This window comes from Phyllostomus hastatus, unplaced genomic scaffold, assembly GCF_019186645.2.
Source record: "Phyllostomus hastatus isolate PE091 unplaced genomic scaffold, TTU_PhHast_1.1 phas_scaffold_129, whole genome shotgun sequence".
NCBI classification, from domain to species: Eukaryota; Metazoa; Chordata; class Mammalia; order Chiroptera; family Phyllostomidae; genus Phyllostomus; species Phyllostomus hastatus.
The window spans coordinates 9,110,718-9,125,786 of NW_025334009.1; the positions used below are offsets into that span (position 1 = coordinate 9,110,718).

At 47.9% G+C, this 15,069-nt stretch overlaps 1 protein-coding gene across 2 annotated transcripts in view; it reads left to right on the forward strand.

Annotated features, from left to right (window-relative positions):
* The window catches only part of ULK4 (unc-51 like kinase 4), a 311,597-nt gene that overhangs the window by 171,382 nt on the left and 125,146 nt on the right, over window positions 1–15,069 (forward strand). For both annotated transcript variants that reach the window (XM_045857407.1, XM_045857405.1), the window contains exon 32: window positions 849–954. In XM_045857407.1, the coding sequence (XP_045713363.1) occupies window positions 849–954 (106 nt within the window). The remainder of the gene's footprint in view (window positions 1–848; window positions 955–15,069) is intronic.

The following is a 15,069-nucleotide window of genomic DNA, read 5'->3' on the forward strand; positions in this document are numbered from 1 at the left end:
AAGAGCCGGGGTCAGGGCCGGGGTCAGGGCCATAGCCGGGGCCATGGCTGCAGTGAGAGCTCTCACCTGCTCTCACTCCTTTCTTTTTTGTTCCTTACACACCTGGCTTGGCGCACCTCAATCCAAGTCTCTATTTTTATGTTATTTGACGTTTCTTAGTTTCAGTGATACTCCGTGTTAGTTGTTGAATTTTTAAAAAATCCAGAGGAATGAAAAAGGAAACAAAACTAAAGCAAGTTATTTTTGAGATCCCTTAAAAATTACAAATTTTTTGTCTCTAAGAGGAGAAATGAAGACTGAAGGGTTCTTCATGTTTTTCGTCGTCTGTGGGAGCAAAGGTGCTCCCTGCCCTGTGATGTCACGTGTTGGGAGGCAGGAAAACCCACTGTTTCAGGCCCCGAGCGTCGTCCCTCACGCCGAGTCAGTGATGCAGGAAGTCGCCTCCCACACGAGCATCCATGCACAGGATTTCAGGGGGGAGTATCAGTGCTGGTTTCCTCTCAAAACTCCAGGAATGCTGCTTTGTTTAAGTAGTTTTCTTTTATGATCTCAAAACGACCTTCAGGGGTGGTCTTCTAAGTTCCCAGCACTTGACTTCTGGACCCTCTGGCTCCTCTGTCACCCGTCTGTGCACAGGTTATCCTTCGGCTCACGGGCAGGGACTGCGGGCGGCAGCGCTGGGGCTCTGGATGGTCTCACGCAACTCCCTGCTGGGGCAACTCCCTGCTGGGGCGTGCCCTAAGGCGGAAGCCCCTGCTTCAAGGGATAGAGGTCATTTGGTCATTTGTCTTTATTATGATGCAATTGTACTTCTGCATAGTGACGACGAAACCTGTGATCTCTTGCAGGAACATCAGGAGAACATCCTGGGGAACACCATGCAGAGTGTGGTCGCGCTGCTCAGCAATCTGGTTGCCTGCAAGGATTCGAACATGAAGCTACTTTATGAACAAGGTAAGGGCTTCTTAGAAGTTGCTTTGATTCTCCTGAGTTTTGCGTCTTTGTCAGCGTCCTCGCCTTACCTAGCAGGGCGTCAAGAAGTCCTGTTTAATGCTGATCAGCCAAAATAGGTGTTTCAGAACCTATAAATCGTGTTACCAGCAAAAAGGGGAAGTGTGCTTAGGTTGTGATCGTGTCTCTCCGTTCATTTATTTTCTTCATGGCACAGAGTCAGTGGGCACTGCTGGAAGGCGGCAGCCCAATAGTGCAAGTGCAAGCACCATATGTAGACTCACTGCTGCCCATCAAAATAAAACACACGTGGTCAAAAGCCCCCAGTGAAATGAGACTGGATGGCGCGAGGGTGCCTTGACTTTGCATCTTCTACATATCTGAAATATTACTATTTAAAGCAGCTTTTTAAGGTTTTACTTGTTCAGAGCAGTTTTAGGTTTAAAACAAAATCTAGGGGGGAGTACAGAGATTTCCCTTGGGACCCTCGCCTCTCCACAGGTAGAGAGTATCTCGGTATTGCCTCAGAATCTTTCTTTTTTTCTGGTGAAGGAAGTACTCATTTATTTTAATTTTTATCTTTTGAAAGCCAGAACAGATAATTACTTCTGTCAAGCTTTTTTTTTGGCCCTTATGGAAATAATCAAGTGATTTTTCCTTGGATCTGGTTATGTGCTGGACTATATTTAATAGTTTGCATAATGTTAAACCATCCCAGCATGCGAGTCAGTAACCACAGTTAATCATGATCTATTATTCTGTAGTTGTGCTACCAAAGTGTTTTGCTAAGTTTTTTTTTTCCAGGATTTTTACTTGCCATTTATAGGTGTGATTGGTCTGTAGTTTTGTTTCTTGTTCTTGATAGAATACATTTTTTTTTGCTAGATTTTGGTGTTTAACACTAAATTGCTTCTTTACAAAAAAGGAAATTGTTCCTCTTTCTGTGGTTCTGGAAGTATTCAAGAATCACTGGAATGACCAGTTCCTTAAAAGCTTAGTGGAATTTCTTCTGGCTGCTGCTGTGTCTTGGAGGTAACTTAGAGGTAGCTCCTCGACACCTTCCTCTATTTCTGTAAAGACAGCAAACCCTTTCCTCTCTCCCCATCTCGTACAGAGTCAGTTTTAGTGAGCTGAGTTCTCTTAGAAAGTTTCATTCCATGCACACTTCCAACTCCGTCGCCCTAGAGTGGGGATGGGTGGGGCGGCTTCTGAGAGGAGAGGCGCGGATCCTCTTGCTGTGCGACCCAGGCTCTGGAGCTTCCTGTGACAGCATCAGTAGGGACAAAGGGCATGATGAGTCTGGGGACCTTAAGGGTGGGGGTCAGGCTGTGAGCATGGTGGGGTGTGGAAGGGTAGCGGGGTTCCTGGAGTACAGGGAGCCTGGGAACTCCTTCCCGGCCCCTGCTAGTGGGGGGTAGAGGGGCGGGGACGGATGGGTGGCCCGTGGGGTCTGCAGAGATAGACACCAGTCTGACTTGCCGTCATACTCTGCTGCCCTCCAAACAACTTGGCTGCTAAATGTGTGGGCAGATTTATTTCCCCCCAAAGTTGGGTAAAGATGCGATGGGTGTTGGCAAACCCAGAGCGTGCGTATTCAGGCTCAGTGGAGCGCGAGGAGTTCCTGCTGCCCTGCTGCTTGCATGGGCTTGACTGTAGGCGGGTGGTTTGCATGAAGGCCTCTTGTTCGTCTTTACTGTGCATCAGTTCTGGCTCAGAAGGTGGTTTACATACTCATCACGTTTCGTGTAGGATGAAACTTCCTATTCCAAACAGACAGAGGTATTTCCAACAGTGATACCTTAAAAATCACCGCTGTCTAAGAGAGCTGTAATAGAGATGAAGTATTGTCAATGGAAAGGATCGTTCCCACCTTCTAGCACCTCAGACCCCACACCGCAGTCAGCGGCGGGGTGGGCTCCAAGGCACACGAGTGCCCCCCCCCATTTTAGTATCCCTGAAGTCAGCCCATGGACCCTGCTTTCCATGCGGTGGTCCTGGCGAGGTTCCTGCTGCCAGCATGGCCCGTCGAACCTGCCGGCGGTGTAGGCACCCCGGAAACAACCCCACGAAGAGGGGACCCTCGGCTGCGCCCTCCCGTGCTGGGCCCTGATGGGACAGGGCGTGCAGGCCAACGGGACTGGACGGTTCTGAGTCAGCCTCCAAGGGGGGGACCTTCTGAGAAAACCTCGACCAGCTCATTTTACTTCTATTTTTTATTCAGTTATTTTTTTGTATGTATACAGCCAACATATGAGAAACACCCTATGAAAGTGAGTCTCAAAGAGCACTTGCCTTGAGTGTAAGATGGAGGTCTAAGGGACACAGCACGTGGCAGTGCGGTTGGCCGCATTTTCTCTCAGACTCCACGAGGGCTGCTGGGCAGGAGGCGCCAGGTCCTCCGGACGGTGTCTGCCGCCCGGCGGGCAGGCCACGGGGTCACGGACGCTGGTCCTTAGCCATCAACACACCACTGGCACGCAACCGCGTTATGTAACTCAAGCTTCTTGTTTAAAAGTTTTAGTTTTTAAATGAGCCATTTAGAGAGAGCATTCTAAGACAAAGAAAGACTTGTTGGTATTTGAAAAATATCGGAGTTACTAACATTGGGAAGCTGGCTGCTGGCTTGCCCCGGCACGCCGACCTTCTGATGATGGATGTTAATTCCAGCTTCCGCTTCACCAGCCAACCTGTCAGCATCGTGGGGCTACATGGCACCCTACGAGCAGTGGTCCCCCAAATGCAGCCCCTCCAAAGAAGCATTTAAGGAAATTGCTTGTCTCCACTGGTTTACGGTGTGTCAGAAATCAAAAACACTCCTTTCTTACCAGGTTTGTTATAAAGCTTCCTGCATTGGTGCTTACTCAGGAGCCTAGAAGATCACCCTGAGAGCTGATGGGGCTTGGAAGTGTGCTTGGTGGCTGCCTTAGGTTTCTCACTTGTACGAACAACATTCAAAGTAACATTGTGCAGGAGGGGTTGACAGACTTTCCCTGCGAAGGACCAGCTGGGAAATGCTTTAGGTTTGTAGGCTCTGGGGTCTCTGCTACCGCCTGACGCTGCTGTCGCAGCGGGAGAGCAGCCGGAGCGAATCCGTAGAGGAACACACATGGAAAGCTTGTTTGTCTTTCTCATTACGACCATCCCAATGGTGTGACGTGATAGCTTGCTTACGTGGTTTGGAGTCTCGTGTCCCTAACGGCTGATGATGCGCAGCATCTTTTCGTGGGCTTGTGGGCTATTTGGGTATCTTCTTTGGCAAAATGTCTGTTCAGATTGGGTTGTCTTTTTATTATTATTATTATGGAAATTCTTCTGCTTGAATTTTAAAAAAAATTCAAATATTTTAATTGCATTGCCGTCTACTAGGAATTTCAGATGACTTGTGGGGGACCGGCCTTGGGTACGGAGGATATCAGAGGGGGAGATGAGAAGAGAATTCTGACTTGTTTTTCCTGTAGCACCAGCCAGAGTGGTCACGTTAGGGGCCAGTCTTCTCACATCACTCCCTGCATGAGCTGCATGCCGCTTTCGGGAGCAACCCTGGGGCCGTGCGCAGCATGCAGCCTGACTTCAGGCCACGCGCTTTGCCCTCCGCTGTCCGCGTGTGGCCGTGTCCGCCTGACCTCTGTCTCTGTCGTGGCCTGGGCTTCCCCCACCCCAAGCCTCCCCACGAACCGTCCCCTAGCCCAGCCTGCTTCCTCCGGAGCTCAGCTCAAACTCCACTTTCTTAGGGAAGCCCTTCTGGGCGCCCCATATTCTCTGTTGTTGCGCTTACCACGCTTGCAATTAAAATAGGAATCACGTCTCAATGGACTTGCCTCATGATTTCTCTGTGCGAGTCCTGACAAGTCCCCAGACTCTTCTCGGACGGCAGACACAGAGTTAGCTATTCAGGTTGCAGACGGACTTCGTGTGTAGAATGTGGGAGGAGATGGTCTCTTCCTGGGGACTGAGTGTGCGGCCGTTCTCTTCAGTGTAGCTTGTCAGGGAGTCACGTTTAATTGCTGTGTTATTGGGCTGGCAGTTTCTTGTTGCATCTCCACATCTTATAACCCAGATCTTTGAGTCAATTATCTTTTAATCTATAGGCTCAACAAATATACCAGTTTCTAAAAAAAAAAAAAGGAGTCATGTCATTAATTGACTAATGTCCACAGCATCTTCTAGAATGAAAGCCCCGTGAGGACAGGAGCCTGCCCCTGCCGTTCACGACTGAGTCCCCCTCGCAGCTCCAGGTGCGTGGCTGTTGCTCAGCCCGTGTGCACCGGCTGCACGAATGCTAGTGGGCGGTCAGGGTGGTGCTCCCGTTCCCGTTCCAGAATCAGTGCTTTGTGCCTCTGCGCCTGCCCCCGGTCTCGGCCACAGAATGCCCTGTCCCCCGACTTCTGACTTCGCCTCTAGCGATGCGCTGTCTGTTGTTTCTTCCCTCAGCGTGTATTTATCGAGACCCCGATGCGCGTAAGACGTGATGTGATGGGTTCTTTTAAGGCCACCAGAGTGAACACCACGGGGGCTGCCGACAGACTCGTCCTGAGTCTCACTTCGCGAGCCCAGCCGGCTAATCTCCCGGGGCGGTTTGGTCACTCGGAGCACAGTGACAACCGCTGGCAGAGACTGGGACCAAGGTCGTCATCTCGGATGTAGCAGAGTGATTTTCAGAGCTACAAACTTAGACGCAGATATCCCTCTCATTTTGTCGAAACTCAATTTTGAGAAGTGGAGAACCTTGTGTTAAGCCGATAGAAAGGTCCACTCTTTCCCACCGTTTCTCGGAGGTGGCGTGGCCTGCGTGCCGCCCCTCCCCTTCCCACGCGCCTTCGCCAGAGCTCGGCGAGGCTCCCGCACTCTGAGAGTCTCTGAAGTATCAAAGCCAGGGTATCCCTTCTCCAAAAGGGTTTTTCAATGTAAGAAAAGAGGAAGACATTTAACAAGCTTCTGACGAGTCCGGTTTAAAAGCGGGTTAAAAATAGGAAGGAGGGACGTGTAGCAGAAGGTGTGAAGTGATAATCGTGTCAGGGGATAGTGCAGAATGAGACGTGCCTCCTAAAAATATCTCAAAGCGCTGCCGAGAGAACTCGGACGCTGCGGTCCGGAAAAGAAGTCGTGAGTCCATTATCGAGGGAAGGAGTTGAGAAGTTAGCTCGGGTGGGGCAGTCGCTGGGTGGGGGTCCTGGGCCTGCAATCGGATGAGGTCCTTTTGGACCTTCACCTCTCCAGGATAATGACACCTATTTTATATGTATATTTTTGAGGGTTACATGGTAATGCATGTAAATGTGTCATGTATTATTAATAACATTTGCATAAGCATTTAAAAATAAGCACTAAAAATAGCCATGTGGTCCTCGCGCAAGACTCTGGAGGAGGCCAATCGTTGGTGCGGGAGAAACGGAGAGGACGCTGTCAGCCCTCGCAGAGGGGTCACCCGAGCTCCCTCCAGAGAGGCTGCAGCGCCGAGTGCCGGAAACTCCAGGAACAGGGTCGCAGAGCCATGTACAAAATCTGTTATTTGTGGGATTCTCTCTTTCCAGCTGTATGGAGATACAGCTCATGTTACATTGTGTAAATTTGTGGTGTGCAGTGTACTGACTGGGTGCACTTATTTATTGCAAAACCACATCACGTCGTGGAATTACGATTCCTTTTTTGTGGTAAGAACACTTAGGCACTCCTCTCTCAGCCATTTCCACGTGAGTAATACAGCGCTATTAACTATAATCGCCGCGCCGTGCCTCCTCAGGTCTTCAGAACCTGCTCATCATGTACCTGGACGTTGGTGCTCAGGACACTGTCCCTAAGTAGTTACAGAGAAGGAAGGGTGTTTAAGATCTTAGCATGGAAACCGCCTCCGTGACAAAAAGAGGAGTGGGGGGTTCAGAACTAGAGACAAGTAAGTTTGTCTTAACGCAATGCTGCTGCTGTTAGTTTGTGATGATTGAGAAAAGCAGGGGCTCGTCAGGGAAGCATTGCAGGTGAGACAGAGGCTGCCCAGCTCTAAGCTCCCCCGTGGTGAGGCCAGTGGGCACCTGCAGAGGTGGGCTCGGGACCGACCAGAGCCCCCAGCGCCTCTTCACACGTGCACCCTTCTCTCCTGTGAAGCGGGAGGGTGTTCACGCCGGGAGGCGCTCCCAAAGGCCGGCCTCGTCCTAGTGAAAGTTCCAGGGCATCCACTTCCTGTGAAGGTAAGAAAGTTCTCCCCAACAATTTGAAGACTCCAGTGTGGAGAGGTCAACTTCCGGACAGAGTGCGGAGGACTCCAGCTGGGAGCGACACAGCCTCGGAGGGAGACCTCACGGAGAAGCAGAAGCATTGCCAGGGCTGGCTGGCAGGGGGCTGGCTCCTGGCCTCACAGCCCTGGAGACGCTGAGATCCTCTCCTGCACTCGCTAATGTTTGCAAACGTTCCCTCCTCTCCAGCATGGAAAGCGGAGGAGGAGTTAATGAAATGAAAGAACGCTATTAAGATGTAAATGGATTTCTCTTTAAGCGCTTTCACAATGTGCTGAAACACACATTTACTCTTACTCGCTTCTGTCTGGGCTGCTGACGCTCGGGAACTCGCGATGGAAATGTGGAATCAAGCAGGTTATACCCTCACAGAGAGAGACAGCGACCATCTGGCGCTTCCTTTTTCTCTGTAAATGGCACCGTCAGCGCCGCATCATAACTGTAACACCTTCTCTTTTATATCCTTAGTTTTAGAGAAGGGAAAAAAAATGTCACATCGGGCAACAATTATAGTAGCACATTGCTGCCATATTCCGCAAACAGTGGGGCGTTTAAAGTGAAGGCAGTTCTTAATGGGATTAGAACAGTAATAAAACTTTATGGAGGAGTTTAATAACTCATCTCCAGACCGTGGAACAAAGCTAACGGTCAGCGTTCATGGGTGAAGTCTTCCACTGGTCCCGCCGTCCGCTGCTTTGACTTTTAGTCAAATGTCAAGAGGTCACTTAGAGGTAACGCGCATCTTACTGGAAAAGCTTGTAGAATCTTGCACACTTGGAAAAAAAAAATGAGTCCCCAAAGAGCGATGACCTAGCATTAATGTTTTTAACAGCGTATAAGGCATCAGCTCTTTCCATTTACAGATACGTGAGTGAGTGATTGTCAAACAATAAAAGGATCTTCTCATCTATATAAGCACCGGACTTTGGACTTCATCCAGTCTTTTTCTCTAGGTGTCTCTTGGGCATCAGCTATGAATAGTTGAATAAATCGTAGGCCATTTACCTCCCATTCTGCTAACAACCTCCCCCCATAATGGAGCCCTCCTGGGCTTCCTAGTTTGTCCTCCCCTCCCTCCTAACAGCGCTGACAGTGTCCCCTGCCCAGACTTCTTTTCTGCTGGAGACGGTGGTTCTGATCTCGGTTTTGTTTCCTTCAGTTTCCTTCCGTAACCCTTTTTTGAATCACAGAGTGTTTGGAGTTGGAGTATCACTAAGAATCATTGACTCACACCCCTCGTTGCACAGGTGATGAGGGCGAGGGCAGCGGCCTGCAGAACTGTATCTCAGGGCCATGCAGCGGCGGGGATGGCCCAGAGAAGCGGAGCTTCTACCCCAAGCCCCTTCCTGTGCAAGCCCCGAAGGCTGGCTCAGCTCCCTCGTGGGGAAGCAAGTTGCAGCCAAGGCACCCTGAGGTGTTCTTTCCTGCCTCCCATTTGGAACCACGCTTCTGCTTTGGTTTGGCTTGTTGTTGATGAAGGGGACCAGAGCCCCGCCCCATCCAATTAAGGCTGATATGTAATATCACTGGTGCCTCGGGGCTCGCTCCTTATAGACACAGGTCAGCACCTTCTCCCTTGATGCCCTCGGTGACCAAAGACGTGCGTTCATGCTGCTTTAAAGACATCTGGCCGGTGTTTAGACCAGACATCTCTTCACCGAGAGCAGAGCCGTGCATTCTCAGTCCCGGGCTCCCGCCAGGTGCGCTCTCCCGCTGGGGACCGTGTTCCCTTCCCGCTGGGGACCGTGTTCCCTTCCCGCTGGGGACCGTGTTCCTGTGCTGCTGTGAGGGGTCTCTGCTGGGGGAAACCTGGCAGTCAGTCACTCTCAGGGAAATTTCAAATCTGTACTCTCCCACAACGAGAGATGTTATATTTAAAATGGAGAAGAAAGGCGACCGCATTTTGCCATGTATGACGTGCACAAAAACGTGGGTGCACGTTACATGCAGCCAAGCACGGTGGTGGGTTGGGGACAGGTCCGTTTTACGAAACCGAAGCGGTGGGCAGGTTGGTGGCTGAGCAGCTCAGCCACCTCCCCCTCCGCACCCCCGTGTCTCGACTGAGTGGTCAGCCCAGAGAGTTCTCGCTCAGGCAGCCCCGTCGGGTGTTCGGTGTCGAACAGGGGGACACTCGGCAGATTTTTCTGGTGGGACACGGGACGTGTCGTTTTTGCTCGGTAAATACTTATCCAATGAACTAGTGAAAGTGAACAAAGTTCAAAAATTAAAGTAATTAAAGATAATTGTAAGTGGTGATGAGAGAATCAGGCAACAAAGAATAGGAATAATAATAATAGTAATAAAGTGGGACCCCAAATGGCATTTGCTTCCCAGAGACCAAGCTGTCTGGCGGAGAACGGTGTTGACGGGCTTCTCCTCTGGCCCCGGCTGTCAGGCGGGCACGGTGGATGAGACTTAGGCGGAGCTGCCCCGAGGTCCCAGGGAGTCCACAGAGGGGCTGTCAGAATGGCAGCACGGAAGCAGAGACACCTGCTTCTGGACGTGTGGGCTATGTTACCTTCAAGGTGAGGAGTCTGAGGCCTGTTGCAAATGATGCTGCAGACTCATCTGTCGTTGCAGGTGCAGAAATGTACGTGTAAGTGCGTGTGAGCATTCTCACAGGTCCCCGTCTCAACTGCGTAGCAAAATCAAAATAAAAACAGCATCACGATTTCCTCCTCGAATGTAAACTTTCCAATCCAGCATGTCTAATTCTTTTCTGCTTTAAAATAGCCTGATGCTCCCTGGCTGGTGTAGTTCAGTGGATTGAGCACAGGCTGCGAACCAGAGGGTCACTGGTTCCGTTCCCAGTCAGGGCACAAGCCTGGGTTGCAGGTCAGGTCCCCAGTAGGGGGCATGTGAGAGGCAACCACACACTGATGTTTCTCTCCCTCTCTTCCTCCCTCCCTTCCCCTCTCTCTAAAAATAAATAAAATCTTAAAAAAATAAAACGGCCTGATGTAAGTCCCTCTGTAGTGTGTCCAAAATCCACCTCCCTCCTGGGACAGTTTCTCCCCTCCTCCCTAAAACAGGGTCTGGATCTGCAGGGGCGCTTTGTGTGTTCTGGGGGGGGGGCGGGGAAGAGAGGGGCTCCTTGGGTCCCCTGATGAGATGAGATGCAATGGAAATAAGCATTAATTTAAACTAATTTTATGTATTTTAATGGTATGACATGCCTTTTAGTTTTTATTCAAAAAATGCCTCATTATTTTTAAAATGTGATTTAGAATTTTACAATAGAGCAGTTTGCAGATTTAATTTAGTTTATTTTTTTAGTAGACTTGATTTGTTTAGAACGGTTCAGGTCACTGAACTCTGTGTCGAACAATTCTGTGGATTTAATGAAAGGATTTAATGACAGTCCTGTGGCCACCATTACAGTGTCATACAGAGTAGATTCACCACCCTCAAAATCCCCCGTGTCCCACCTGTCTGTCCCTCTTTCCTCCTGCGCCAGGCCCCAGTCCCTTTCGTCCCTCCGTGTGTTCCCTTTTCCGTAACGTCTCATCATTGAACCATCCAGGATGTATAGTCTTTTCCCATGGGCCGCTTTCCCTAACAATGTGCATTTAAGGTTGTGTGTGTGTGTGCGTGTGTGTGTGCGTGTGCGTGCGCGTGTGCGTGCGCGTGTGTGTCTTGATAGCTCATTTCTTTCTATTGCTGAGTAATATTCGATTATATGTATCATATATATTCCTTTAACATTCCATTGGGTTACCACCGATTGTTTATCCACTTATTGAAAAACATCTTGGTTGCTTCCCAGTTTTTGCCTTCTGAATTAAACGGCTGTAAACGTTTGTGTAAAGTTTTTGCGTGGACTTCAGTTTCCAGCTCGCTTGAGTAAATACCAAGGTGCACAGTTGCTGGATTGCATAGCATTCCTGTGTTTGGTTTCAGAGAGTGCCTGCTGTCTTCTGACGCGGCGGCACCGTCCTCCACTCCCACTGGCGGCGTGCAAGCTCCTGCCGCACGTGCTCCCCAGCACGTGACGCCGGCAGTGTTCGGATGTCTGCCCTTCTAATACGTTTGTGGCGGGATCTCGTTCTTGTTTTGATCTGCAATTCCCTAATGACATATAATGTGGGGCATCTTATCACATGCTTGTTTGCCATCTGTGTGTCTTCTTTGATGAAGTGTGTTCAGATCTTTTGCCCGTTTCTTTTAATTGGGTTGTTTGTTTTCTTATTGTTGAGCTCTAAAGATTCTTTGTGTATTTTGGATGCAAGTCCTTTCTCGGTGATGTGTTTTGCAAAGACGCTCTCCCAGTCTGCGGCCCGCCCTTTTATCTTCTCCTGGTTTGGTTTTGGTACTCGGTTTTCATGGCTGTGGTGGCTGAAAAGCCAGCCCCGTCACAGTGTGCAGATCTGCGTGGAGAACGTGCCGCACCGACGCTGCTTCCTAATCACACTCATGTTCAAAACCACACACCACCTATCAAAGATTTTAAAATAATTCATTTAGTAAGCTTTCATTTTTCCAAAATATTGCCTAAACTTACAAACTAACTAGAACATGTTGCATTCTTACATAGATTCAAGACCTGCTAAGGTTTCCTTGAAAAACGTTTAAATGGGTGTGGAAACAGCTTTGAAATTTTAACATGTTTCAGTTACTTCTCTGGAGCTCTAGCTCTGGCGTGCAGCAATCAAGTGCACTCATTTTAAGCACTCAGAGCAGTGAGTTTGTACACGCGTGTGCACACGGAAAACCCGCACAGACGTCTAGGCGAAGGACAGTGGCCACCCTGGAATCTCCTGCAACTGCCTTGCCAGTCTGCGCTCGCCCCCACAGCTAATCCGTATTCTGACGTCTGTCACCATTGATTGGTTTTGTCCTTGCGCTTCGTATAAAAGAAACAAAATACATTGACTTCCGTGTCTGGCTGTATTCACGGAATAATTTCTGTGAGAGTTAGCCATATCGTTCTTTATATAACTGTTCATCTTTTCCTGCTGATGGACGTCGGCTTGCTTTCAGTGTGTGGCTGCTATGAATAAAGCTGCCATTAACCTTGTGTACGCCTTTCTGCGGACACGTGCCCTCCTTTGTTGTGTGCATGCAGAAACATGCACACAAACACGTGAACGTACACGTACACCTGTGAGTGGAAATGCTGAGTCGCACAGAAGGCATACATTAACCAGTCTTATCGTAGATTTTGCAAAACAGTTTTGTAAAGTGTGGTGCTGATTTGTACACAACTTGGCAATGTAAGAGAATTCCAATTGCTCTAGATACTTGGTATGTAGTATCTCATATTTTTAATAGGTAACATTTTCATGTACAGATTGCCATTTGGAGATCCTCTTTTGTGCCTATGCATGTCTTTTACTCATTTCTAAAACTGGCTTGCTTGTGTTTTTCTTGCTGATGGGTGAGTTTCTGTATTGCAGGTAAGATGCCTTTGTTGGATATGTGTATTGCAAATATTTTCTTCAAATCAAAATTCAAATTGCTTTAATTCAAAAGCATGCCTTTAATACCTTTCAGTGGGAAACTTAATTAGCAGATGTTTTTAATTTAATGAAATCTAATTTATATTTTTTTATGGTTAATGCTTTTTTGCACTTTGTTTAAGCAATTTTTGCTTGTGTCAAAGTCATAAAGATATTCTCTTATGCTTTCTTCTAGAAGCTTTATTATTTTTTATATGTATATCTATGTAACTTCTTAAATTAACTTTTGTGTATGGTGCGATAGCTCACCATATGGTCATAGCTCATTTTTATCTTATTTAAAATCCTCTCCTCTTTGTCTAATCTTTCTTAAGATATAGATTTGAGATTTTTAGGGAATAAATTTTCTAATTACAATGCATTCAGATATCTAACTTAAATGTCATGACATATACATAGCAAGGTTTGTTGTAACAGTAGTAGTTTTCATAATTTAAAGTTTTTTAGCTGATTTCTCCTCAGTTTGGATTAGGTTATCCTTGTTTTTACCATGTTAATGCGGCTGAGGAAAACTCTAGGCAGTAGAATTGCTCTGCTTTTTGTTGTTTGGTTGTGTTTGTGTTTATTACTGTTACCTTCGATTCCTTGATTGGTTGATTGATTTTTTCAGGAATCACTGTAAGGTACTTGCCTTCTCTTTGATTGTAACTTAGTTAAAACTGAATAACTGGTGCATTCGTTTAACCAGACACACGGGAACCGCTGTCACGCCCCAGGCTGCTGAAATCGCAGGAAGCTCAGGGATCCCAGCCCCGCCTCCCTGAGCCTTGCTGGCCCCTTTCCCTCTGGATTCCCAGGCATCATTCTCTGTGCAGCAACGGGACATGCGGATCCACTGAAAAGGCCAGTTGTTGTTTTGGTAAAAATCACTAAGTCAAGTTCAAATATTTTGTTATCTCACCCCAGGGGGTCATTTGAAGACTTGCCGTCTAAAATAACAAAAACACTAGGTCAAGTAACAGACAACAGGGAAATGATTTATTAATGAAGGAATCAGGATTGGAAGGCAAGAAAAATTAATCTGAGAGGAAAAGTAAACAGAGGCGTTGATGGTGCATTTATGGAAATATGAAGAAAAATCTTAGAAGACTTCAAAGAGAAGGCAAGCAAGAAAGAGCAAATGCAGCCCCCACCGCTGCAAGGAAAACAGCGACCACAGCCCAGAATTTCTGCAAAGGCCCCACTGCGTGGCTCCAAACTCGGAAAAAAATATGGCTTACTTCAACAATTAAAAAAAAAAAAATGTCGCTGCATCCTTGCTGGCTTTCGCTCTCGCTCCTCCAGAATGCTGTCTCCACATCTAGGAAACCCATCTATCTCCCTGCCCGCTCAGCCTGCTCAGACCGCGGGAATGATGGCCCCCAGGGCCCAGCGACGGCTGGGGGGACACACTCGCAGCCTGTAGCCCCTTCTCTCTGGCCTCTCTCCGCACGGTGGGCCTGGCATTTTCTCACCTGGCTTTCTCCCTCCACACTCACCGCCACGCCAGAAAATGCCTTCACATTCCCTCCCAGCCCAGCAGCGTAGGATGAAGGAGCTCTTATGTAGACCGATAAAAAATGTGAATGTGCCTTGTAATTTCATGTTAAGATGGTTGCGTTAATTCATGTACTCCTGCAGGCATTTCTAGTTTAGTTTTTCTTGCTATATGGACAATTAAAATAATAACACGACAGAAAATGCATTTGACCAAACATAACACATTTATAATTTTGAAACTGTTGGCTTAGTAAGATTGGAAGGGGATTGCCCCAGTTGGATAAAGAATACCTTTAAAAGAAGTCGAATGAGTGTTGTGTTAGTGTTGGAATAGTGAGGATTGCACCCGAGATAACAAAGATGTCTGCCATCGCTGCTTTTTTAAACAGCACACTGGAGGTCCTAGCCGGTGCGCAAGGTGAGAGGGGAAACGGAGGCATGAGGATTGGTGAGACGGCAATGAAACTACCACTCCTTTCACATGACGTGAATGTGAACCTACAAAACTCACCAGAATCCATGCAGTATTGTTACCGGTTACAAGGTCAATAAAAAATCAATTGATAAGATCAATTATAAAGAATCAAAGCCCTGGCTGGCATAGCTCAGTGGATTGAGCGCGGGCTGCGAACCAAAATGTCGCAGGTTCGATTCCCAGTCAGGGCACATGCCTGGGTTGCAGGCCAAGGCCCCCAGCAACCATACATTGATGTTTCTCTCTCTCTCTCTCTTTCTCTCTTTCTCCCTCCCTTCCCTCTCTAAAAATAAATAAAATCTTTAAAAAAAATCAATCATGTTTCTACCAACCATAAAAAAAAATTTAAGGATGATTACGTTTATAGTTGCACCTCAACATTTAAGTAACTCAGTAAATCTAATGGACAAAATGTGTGTAAACCGGTAACTAAAACACCGAGCGGCAAGTGCAGGGGTGTGCACAGCACAGTGTGTGT